General features: G+C 38.7%; 2 protein-coding genes and 1 pseudogene across 2 annotated transcripts; 1 reads left to right on the top strand and 2 right to left on the bottom strand.

Moving 5' to 3' along the window:
• Positions 1-3590: 3590 nt before the first annotated feature.
• Positions 3591-4520, top strand: LOC111982753 (olfactory receptor 52D1-like). Its single transcript, XM_024014346.2, has one exon. It carries the CDS (start codon positions 3591-3593, stop codon positions 4518-4520), a length of 930 nt encoding a protein of 309 aa, XP_023870114.2.
• Positions 4521-8012: 3492 nt separating this feature from the next.
• Positions 8013-8804, bottom strand: LOC111982752 (olfactory receptor 4D1-like; annotated as a pseudogene).
• Positions 8805-9604: 800 nt separating this feature from the next.
• LOC111982751 (olfactory receptor 52K2-like) lies at positions 9605-10540 on the bottom strand. The gene has a single exon (XM_024014345.2). The coding sequence runs from the start codon at positions 10538-10540 to the stop codon at positions 9605-9607; it is 936 nt and encodes a 311-aa protein (XP_023870113.2).
• Positions 10541-11635: the final 1095 nt, after the last annotated feature.

Genomic DNA, 11635 nt, shown 5'->3' with positions numbered 1-11635 from the left:
GGAGAAGGTACGGTGGGATTCGAAATGGTCGGTGATCTGTTTGTTAACTTGGCTTTCGAAGACCTTAGAAAGGCAGGGTAGGATAGATATAGGTCTATAACAGTTTGGGTCTAGAGTGTCTCCCTGTTTGAAGAGGGGGATGACCGCAGCAGCTTTCCAATCTTTGGGGATCTTAGACGATACGAAATAGAAGTTGAACAGGCTAGTAATAGGGGTTGCAACAGTTGCGGTGGATCATTTTAGAACGAGAGGGTCCAGATTGTCTAGCCCAGCTGATTTGTAGGGGTCCACATTCCTTTTGCCTCATCCCACTCAACCATACCATTTTTAAATTCCTCATCAATCCACTGGGTGTTAACCGTTTTTAGAGTCATTTTCAGTCAGTCATGGGTGCATGCTTATTCGTAACTGGAATGAGAAATTTCATAAATGTGTCAAATGCAGCTTCTGGTTGCTTGTCATTACACACCACAGACCAACAAATATTATTTACATCAACAACATAGGAACCACTACAAAACGTATTGTATGACCTCTTATACACTATATTAGGCTCTGTTTATGGATCACTACAGCCAATGGATTTGATTACTGCTTTAAAGCAAATTTCTGCTACATTAGTAAAGATGTACATGTTGATGATTTTCTTTCTGTGCTGTTTATAACTACTCAGGTAGGTTGACAGTTAACCTGAACCAGTTTGCAGGTAATAGTTAGAGTTTTAAGCTTTTTCTTGATTGGGCAGCTTGATGAAAGCCAGTCAATATTTAAATCTCCCAGAAAATATACCTCTCTGTTGATATCAAATACATTATCAAGCATTTCACATACTGACTGATAGCACTTGATGGTCTAAAGCAGCTTCTCACCAGAATGGGCTTTAGGTGAGGCAGATGAACCTGTCGCCATATTACCTCAACCGTATTTAACATGAGATCCTCTCTAAGCTTTACAGGTATGTGGTTCTGAATATAAAAGTCAACACCTCCACCTGGCATTTCTGGCATTTCTGTAGATGTTATAACCATGAATTGCTACCACTGTATCATCAAAGGTATTATCTAAGTGAGTTTCAGAGATTGTCAGAATATGAATGCCATCTGTTACTAGAAAACGATTGATTTCATGAAACTTGTCTCTTAAGCTACATATGCTAATATGGGCTATATTTAACACTTTTCTGGGATGCTTGATTGTTTTCATTGCTTTACTGGGAAGCTTAGCAGCATGTTATTTATGTTAATGCAGGGTGAACTGCACACGGTGGCCTTCCTGCTAAGACACACCCCCTCAGTGCTAACAGTATATATCTGGTTCATGGACACATGATAACTGCATACAATTGCTGTAGGATCAGCAGAGGCATTCAGGGCAGTTAGAGGGACATAAATTAGGTTACTTACATCGTGTCTTCCAACGCCCCTTTTTGATGTACATTTGCTAAAGCATTATGCCATTTCTGTGTCACAATGGTGGGGTTTAACTGAGCTGGGCTTGGGTCATTGATAAGTCATTGTCTCAACGCAGCCTTTTAATGCTCTGAAAGGAGCTTGGAAMCCAAATGATTTGRGTGRATCCCATYCTCCWWATWAAACAAGCTTTGTTTCCAGAAGGTATCAAAATGGTAAATGAATGTTGCTACAATAGTCTTGCAGCCAGTTATGAACGCTTACAGCAAAAAGGTGACATTGTTTTCAGTAATTCATGCATAATGCATTATACATAGACCGTTAATATAAAGGGCTATTAAAGAATGCTACAGTAGCAACAACAAATGTATGAATGCAGTCTGATATGACAGACTATACAACTCTCTCCTCATCTTTGGTGAAATAAGACATACTGTAAGTAAACAGAAATTAGCTGACAAAAGTGGAGGGGAAAGGCTCCACCCATGAAGAATATCCAATTAATGTTAAATTGTTATTTTTTTATAATACCAAAATAGTGTATGAATCATGTGAAAGACAGTTCACTTTCACTATAAAACCACTATAAAATCCTTCCATCAAATAGCCTTAAAGTAACCATCTCTCTTTCTTTCTTTTTTATTATTTCAGTGCTTTATCTGCAGAACATATGGTTCATCAGTCACCAAGTTCCATGGCTTTGTTCTAATGAAGGCCTGAACAACCATGGCCCTGCCAAAGCATGTCTGTAKCAAACATGTGTATTTGAGTATTTGTTATTTCAATATTTGAGTACTTATTATTTAAATATTTGAGTATTTGTTAAAAACCAAATAGWTTTTTGTAAAAACCAAGTAGTCAACCAAGTTGTACTTGACAGGATTTTCAAATAGCTAGGTTAAATGCATAGGAGTGTCTGCTCCAGCTCTTCCCTCCCCCTGGCGCTTGAGGGCGCCAGGTTGCCCTGCATCACGCACTCCTGCCATCCATCACGCACWCCTGCCTTCCCTCGTCACGCGCTTCAGCGATATTGGACTCACCTGGCCTCACTCATCATCTGGTTATTTCCTCCCCTATATTTGTCAGTTCCCTTGCTCTGTTCCCCACTGCTGCATTGATTGTTTGTTGTCTGTATTATCAGTTTGCTGATGCTGTTCCTGTCTCGTTCCATGTCCGTGGACTCACCTGGCCTCACTCATCATCTGGTTATTTCCTCCCCTATATTTGTCAGTTCCCTTGCTCTGTTCCCCACTGCTGCATTGATTGTTTGTTGTCTGTATTATCAGTTTGCTGATGCTGTTCCTGTCTCGTTCCATGTCCGTTCTTTATTAAATGTTTTACAATGTACCCCATGTCTGGTCTGCAGTGAGTGCATAACCAGGCTAACAGAAAATAAAATGAAATGTTTTTTTTAAGGTTTTGTTGAAGCTTAGAAGAGCCACCTTKTCTTAGAGTATTGTATATTTTCTGATTGTGGGAAGTTTATTGCACTAGAAAACAAAGGCTCCCAATTAAATATGCTTATTTTTTAAGAATAGTTAATAATTTCTTAAATCTGAATATGTAATCTCATGTGCCAGGTTTATACGTTTTGTAAATTTACGAAAAAAGTCTTAGTTCAGCTGTAGTTGGCATCCTTGCATTCTGAAAGAGATGATCTAATCATTTACATCACGTGTCAAACTCATTACACGGAAGGCCGAGTATCTGCGTGTTTTCGCTCATCCCTTTTACTTGAATGATGAATTAAGGTCACTAATTAGTAAGGAACTCCCCTGATCTGGTTGTCTAGGTCTTAATTTAAAGGAAAAACCAAAAGCCCACTGACACTCAGCCCTCCATGGAATAAGTTTGACACCCTTGAATTATATTGTCCAATCACCACCTCCAAAATACATTAATAATTATTAATGACAGACCAATAATCGTTTGAGGTAAGGTTGTAGAACCACAAAGCACAGGATCAGCTTTCTTATAAATATACATGCAACCACATGCTTCCAGAACTATTAACACTGATGTTCTGCACTCCACATCTCCAAGGCTATCAGTGAATAACAATTGCTGTTCATTTAAGTTGATGTTTTGGAACATTTTTAGCACTCTTCAAGCTGCCGTGAGGTTCAACGCTACAGGAGGATGGGGAACCGAACCATAGATGTACTCAACACTGTTTTCATAATGGGCAAAATAGACTTGTCCTCTGAAGGGAAATATTTGACTGTCCTAATAGGCTCTCTCGTCTACTTATTTACACTGTTCTGTAATATGTCTTTGCTTGTGGTTATAGCTTTGAACAGAAATCTACACGGGCCTCAGTATCTGTTCCTTTTTCAGTTATCCATCAATGACTTGATTGGTATCAGTGCCATCATTCCAAGGGTCATGTCAAATGTATTGTCTGAAGATTTGCACATCACTTACCCAGCATGCTTGATTCAGGCTTTCTGTATTCATATGTATGGCGGAGCGACACTTCTCATGTTGTCTATCATGTCGTTTGATCGCTACATAGCTATCTGTCATCCACTAAGGTACCATTCCATCATGACTAAGAACACTGTTGTAAGTCTCATTGCCTCTGCTTGGCTGATTGACTTTCTACTGGTGGGAATCCTGTTCGGGCTCACGTTGCGTTTCCCTGTTTGTAAAACAGTTATCGTGAACATCTATTGTGACAACGTGTCCCTGTTAAGACTGACCTGTGCAACAGACACCACAGTGAACAACATCTATGGCTTGTTTATCACAGGTGTACTCCATGGGGGAGGGGCTTTTTCTGTGGTGTTCTCCTACTCAYTCATTCTATTCACATGCTTTAAAAGTAGTGACTCTGATGCCAAGCTAAAGGCCTTGCATACATGTGCCACACACCTGCTTGTCTTTCTAATCTATGAGTTYTCAGGTATCATTGTTGTCCTTGTGTATCGAATACCTAACACTCCTCTCCTACTTCAGACATTTGCAGGAATGATATTTGTCATATTACCTCCAGGTCTGAACCCAGTAATATATGGTATCAAAACTAAAAAGATTAGAGTGAAATTACTTCAGCTTTTCTCCATGGCCAAAGGATCAGTTGGAGTAGTAAAAGTCAATAGTGTAACTTAATAATGTAACGTTAATTCTTCCTTGTTCTGTTTGTTATACGTTTACATTTCTATTGTCAAGGAAAATAATTCTCAAGAGGAATGTATGTTAAAAAGCATAGGGAAGTCACTGTGTGTTAGAAAGCATAGGGACCAGAAGAGGAGCTATAGGTGGATGGGCTCATTGTAATGGYACAGTGWGGAGGAGACAGGCAAGTGGGACAACACAGGGATTGATCCCTGGTCTCCGATGCAGAGCAGTATATGACTGGCCGTAAGAGTTACTGCTAGACCACGGGCTCTGCACGTCGAGTAAGAGATGATCAACGAGGGGATATGYGTTCTATGAAAARTAATGAACGACGTGGAAGGTGTGTTCCACGACACGCTATGGGAGTGGAGCTAAGCTTCCACGTCGYTCATTAYTTTCCAGAGAAAGTATAGCCCTTCATTGATTATTCCTTCCTTGATGTGCAGAGCCTGTGGTCTAGCAGTAACTCTCATGGCCAGTCATATACTGCTCTGCATCRGAGACCAGGGATCARTCCCTGCGTCCACCCTGTCTACTGTTGTCCCACTTGCCTCTCTCCTCCTCTGTTTCTATCTGTAAAGGGTATATATATATTATTAATTGATTAGTCAATTTATGTGATTGTGTTTCAAGTCACCAGAATTGCCACAAAAATGAATATTTAACCTTTAATAGGTATAATTAGCTAATACAATTTCCTCCATATACAGTATTTTCAWTTTTACTTTGGTTTTGTGTTCGAAAACTGTCGGCTGGAATACCACTTTTCTCATAAAATATCAAATAAATTATGTGAATAATTTYTTCAATTTGTAAACCACACTTTCCACCACTCTTTTCCTGACACATTCTCAGTTTGCATTTGCATCCTTTGTAGTATTGTTTTATGTAATTGATTCAACCTGTATGGCACTGAAATGAATCTGTCCTCTGATGAAGGGGGCTATGCAACATGATTTTTCAGTCATCAGACCAAATCCTCAGAAGCCATGTGGGCTAAATCCGCCCATAGTTTCTGAGAGGATGCTGATCAAGTCCCTCGACTGGAGAATTTCCAGACTCAATCAGTGAAGTGAAACAATAGTGGAACAGAGTGATATTCAGTGTGGATTCSAGGCTATATTTGGTGCAGAACAAAATCACTAGAGGGTGCTGTGAACTAATTTGGACAACGACACGTGTGTCAGTTCATCAACATTGTTCTAATCAGCATCCCAGACCTAAATAGAAATGGCTATGTCTCATTCTATACATTTGAAATCTGKCTTGTTTTGTGGTATCCACAAACTAAACATGGGTTTGGAAGATGGAGAGAAGAGGAACAATTAGGCCTACATCTAGGTCATCATACAACAAACACACTGATTTTTAATGTGAAGAGACGGCCAAATACACCAGACATAATGCATAGGCCTACATATGAGATGTATAACAATTACTTTTACATTTTAGTCATTCAGCAGAGAGACTTACATGAGCAATAAGGGTTAAGTGCTTTGCTCAAGGGCACAGACAGATTTTTCACCTAGTCAGCTCAGGGATTTGAACCAGTGAACTTTCGGTTACTGGCCCTTTTAAACGCTACCTATCACCCCTAGTTTTTGTGTTAGTATTTGATAATCCAGGGAAAGACTACTGGAGTGTAAACTGGGCAAAAKAACATTAGTTTACCAAATCAGACCAACGTTGAAGATTTTATCAATTTTAGACACATTTTCACAGATCAATAAAAGTCTAATTTCAAGATGAGTCCATGTCTCACGCCATCTGTGGTGTTGATCGATCTTTATACTGTAATCCCGATAAAATAGGAAAGATAGGCACCAAATAATATGAAATTAGGTGGTGCCTATGCATCTTAAAATGTGGAGTCATTCTTCAACACAGACTGTTTTAACCATGATCAAAGATGTCACAGGCTGGCATTCGTCATAGGAGTCATCAAATTGCTTTAAATGTCTTTCATAGTGTGATGTTTTAGGGAAGGTCTCAATTGCATATTTCTTTCTTCCTCTCTCCRCTCTCCTCATCTCCTTCTCAAAACCCATTGGAGGAGAAGCTCAGAGGGGCGGGACCTCTGGCTTTCTTATCCAATGGGTTTTGAGAAGGAGACGAGGAGAGAGAACAAGAGGAGTATGCAATTGAAATCTTCCCATTGAAAGCATGATTTACATTTTCTTGTGAAACCTTGACAATCCACAAAAACCACAGGCCTGAAACCTCCTTACTAGTTTATTCAAAAGATGATCTTCTACTTACATTKACTGTTGTTGGTTGCCCCATACCGTTTTATAAGTGTATTTGTAGGGTTATTTAGTTTGCTACAACTAAATCAGTCTCTGATTAACATTAGCTWCACAGGGCCGAAAATKAATGGCACCCAACAATGGTTGTTAYATAATTTCCCATGTCCGTTAGAAATCAAGTGAGWGATTTCTTGACACCCCGGGGTGTTCTAAATGGCTTATTGGTTTTAGAATACAAGTGATACATTTACAGTTATGAAGATAAATATAACAACAATTGGTACATCAAGCTGCCAGACTGTAAAATACAGCAACATTGCCTAAATACAACCACACTAAAAAGATTGTGACAAATGTCAACAATTAATATAGATTTAGATTAATWATGAATTAGTTATTTTCAAATCTATGTCTACTACTGAAAACATAGTCTAGAATGGAAAGACCTTTGTCTGCAAGAAATTAATTACTTTTACTCTGATATTCTTTGTTTTAAGACAATATATGATTGGATTTAAAGTTGGGAGGAATATTAAAACCTCTTAAGGATTAGCCCCTTTTTTTCGATTTTGGCCTAAAATGACATACCAAAATATAACTGCCTGTATCTCAGGCCCTGAAGCAAGGATATTTGATTTGATTTGATTTGGATCTCTTTTAGTCCCCATTTGGACTACTCTTCCAAGAGTCCTTAAACATTAAAATACAATTTATAATACGAACACATTTTCACATATAACACACTATTACAAACATACATAATATACTAACATAATTACCCAATAAATACTGAATCAAAAATATATTGATTCTTCATCTACTTTAGTCCCACAACATTTCTATGTATTATATTTAAATTGTTTTAAAATAATGTTTACATTTATATATTGAATGGTTTCTGGTTTGCTCAGTTAATTTATTCCATTTCTTTATTGCTCTAAATCGAAATGTTATTTTGCCTATTTCTCTTTTCTGTCTGGATAACGCATAGATGGTGGACAATCTATTCCTAATATTTACGGAATGCATATGCATATTCTTAATAGCATTTGAAAGGAAATACTTTGAAGTTTGTGGAAATGTGAAAGGAATGTAGGAGAATATAACACAATAGATCTGGTAAAAGATAATACAAAGAAAAAAACCAACCGTTCTTTTGTATTTTTTTGTACCATTGTCTTTGAAATGCAAGAGAAAGGCCAGAATGTTTTATTCCAGCCCAGGTGCAATTCAGATTTTATGTGGAGACCCCTATGAGTCTCTGTAATTGCCGGCGAAATTGGCTCAGTCTGTATGAAATAATGGTGAGAAGCCCTAAACACGTGAAGAGGAGAAAACTATTAAATGTGTAGCACAAGTCTGCAGAACTTTGCTTTTAGTGTCAGCTGATCCTTTGTTCCTGAAACATGTGACAAGTACATGAAAGTAAGTGTAGAGAATGGTCCAAACAAYTATGACCTGCATGAGGGCAGGAATAAAGAGTYCATAGATGTTATTGATGGCTGTGTTRGCACAGACCAGTTTCAACAGGGAGGTGTTGTCACAGCAGGATTGTGTCATCAGAGATCTACAGCCTGCTAACCCAAGCAGCAGGTTAAAGAGCACCCTCATCAAAATCAACTCACACACCCATATAAGAGCGATAATTGTCCTGATATGAGCATTGGTCATAATTGTGTTGTACCTCAAAGGGCAATATATGCCAATATACCTGTCACGTGCCATTGCAGTCAGGATGAGCACTGCTCCCGTCCCATAGATATGAATAAAGAAAACTTGTGACACAAGCAGAGTATTGAAAGGTCCCTGTGTSAAGTAAAAGCTCTTTGATGACCTGCGTAAAGAGTGCCGTGGAGCCTGTAAGGTCAATGATGGGAAGGTTTAGCAGCAGAAGATACATGGGCTAGGGGAGACTCCTGTTGAGAACGATGGTAAAAATCAGGACCAGGTTACAGGCGAGAATGATCATTCAGCTCAGTGCAGCAAAAGCACTTTCAGGGGGGAGATCGAAGCCTTGCAGTGTCAAAACAGTTGATGGATTTGATAAAAAGTAATTTTTTGGTCCAGTTCAGATATCTTTATTTCAGAAAAGGGGATCCACAAATTATTTATGCTAGAAAAAACCTACTGTGCACCTTTCAAAAACGGAAATGACTGACTTGTTATACTGTGGTGTCAATATATGGGCAATTCTTTGTCTTTCTATCACAGATAGGCCTACCTTCTCACAGGGACAAAGTACAGGCATAACAATTAAACAATACAACTTAATTATCCATGTACAGTGGACAACTGACGTGTCTTCTGCTTTTGTTACAATGAAATCTACTGTATTTACAATGACGGGGTAGGGCGTCACTTTAAATAAGAATTTGTTCTAAACTGACTTGCCTAGTTAAATAAAGGTTAAATAAAAATTTTAAAAATATATAAAAATGTATTCTACATGAACGTCAAGTCAGTCAGGCCCAAGCCGCACACAATCACGCACACGCACACACACACACACACGCAAACACACACTCACACACTATTTTGTGCTGTCTTTGTTATTGTTATTAAAATGCTGAAGACAGACAAACAAAACAAGTTACACACAATTTACTCAACATGCTGTAGCCAACCCATAACCAATCTTAACCCATTGCACATTTTAACCTCTAACAAATCAATGAAATTAGTCATTGTCTTGCACAAAAAGACGGAACACAACTCTAATTGTCATTGACTGATTTACAAAGGAGCATTTCTTTATTTTATTGGGAAGGCCTTAATAACTGTCTAAAGCCCATGCCATGTATTATACAGATTCATCTACAGTATTTATTCTCATTTATTAACTGAAGATACCTTTCGTTTGTAGAAACCCAGAACATTTTGSCGAATTTCTTTAGTTTTTAGACCATATATGAGTGGATTGAGAATGGGAGGGAACACCATAACTGATACTCCAAAAGCCCTCCTCAAGGAAGGGGCWGCTTGCTCAAATCGATGAGCTATCAGGCTAAAGCAGGCGTTGAACTCTAAGAATAAGAACACGACAAGATGTGTACCACATGTCTGAATGGCCTTGCTCCGTGCATCAGGCGACTTATTCATGACACAGGTGAGCAGGATCTGGATATATGTAAATATAACCACTATCAACGATACACCCTGAAAGACAGCTGTTATCAACAACCCATAGTAGTTGTTTATACGTGTGTCATCACAAATGAGCCTCACCAATGACGGATTGTTACAATAAATATCCACTATTGTTGTTCTGCAGATCTTGAAACGAGTGACCAGAGCCAAGAGAACCACAATCAGGGTAATGACCCAAAGCCACATGAAAACGATGATTTTCATCAAGTTACTGGAACTCATGATGGAGTTATACCTCAGTGGACAGCAGATTGCGATATACCTGTCATAAGCCATGCCAGTCAGGATAGTTAAGGAGCCAGCTCCGTACAGGTGGACGAGCAGAGCTTGGAGGTAGCATGCAGGGTAGGAGATGGACCTGTTCTGAGCCAGGATGCTCACCAACAGCTGAGGGAAGAAGGCTGTAGCACCAATCAAGTCATTGATAGGCATGTTGAAGAGTAGGATAAACATGGGTTTATGCAGCTTTCTGTCCAGGGCTATGGTGGATAAAACCGTCACGTTGCAAAACACAATGAAACAGTACGTAAGGGTTCCAAAAAGGAATGCTGGGTAAACACCTGATGGAGCTATGGCCAGTGGTTCCATGCTCAACATGTATGTAGAGTTTGTATACATAACTACTGTAGGATGATTTTGTAATTGTCTTCTTGAAAGCAGCCCACCTGAAATAATACAGAAATAGTCATATAGTCTTCAGCACATATGTTTGTCCAATGAATATACTGAATTAAAAGAGCACAACGTTGTCTACTGCAACGAACATGATGTTGTTGTGACTGCAACAAATATGACAGAAAAAACACCTCTACAACTAAAATGAACAAAACAAAAATCTAAATAATACATATACTGTATACATATATAGATATATATATTTTGCAACTGTTAAACATAACACACATTTTTCTTTTCCTAATGGAAACACATGAATTACATCTACCGTATTTATGTGATAATGCCCGAGATCCCTGTAATATCCTTTTAACCATTCAACCTTCAGGATTAGACCCACCCGTTATATAATAATTAAAGCATGCCTACTTCTCTCTTCCTGGATGTCAGTTCACGACCAGAGCTGGAGTCTACCTTCAGTTGTGACCCCTGTGTGACAGCTCCCTGACAGGCCCTTTTTATTGCCTCATTATCAGGAAAGGACAGCCCTTTAGTGTCCTAGAGGTCTGTCACCTAGCTGATGTAACCTGGGCTCCTGTGTAGTCTACTTAATGATTAAGAATGTTAAAACAACTTTTGCAATATTATCATCTCCTTAGATTAACATGTMATTTATTGGTGACTGAGATGATGTAGCAAAACTGTTCAGAATTCTCCCATTGTTTTGCATTAAATTTTGCGAACACTAAATTGTGATCAGGTAAACGAAGCCACGTGTTCGGTTGGTGACTCTTATCCATCATCCATATATTGCCAGTTATTTGTCAATGTGTAACTTGGGTGAACTATCAGTTTAGAACAGCCCGACATGTATGAAACAAGCRAACTATCGCTTTAGAACAGCCCAATGTATATTATGAGGCCAGTGAACTGTTCCTTTACAACAGCCCAATGTGTATGACGCCAAGTGCATTTTTGTATGTATTTTTGTAAAYAACAGCTTGTGCACGATATCTAAGGAAGTCTCCAGGTTTTGCTCGCCTGAGGTAGAGTATCTCATGATAAGCTGTAGACCACACTATCTACCTAGAGAGTTTT

This window comes from Salvelinus sp. IW2-2015, linkage group LG22 (assembly GCF_002910315.2).
Source record: "Salvelinus sp. IW2-2015 linkage group LG22, ASM291031v2, whole genome shotgun sequence".
Taxonomy (NCBI): domain Eukaryota; kingdom Metazoa; phylum Chordata; class Actinopteri; order Salmoniformes; family Salmonidae; genus Salvelinus; species Salvelinus sp. IW2-2015.
The sequence above is the reverse complement of the archived record's forward strand: the minus strand, read 5'-3'. Positions and strand labels throughout refer to the sequence as shown.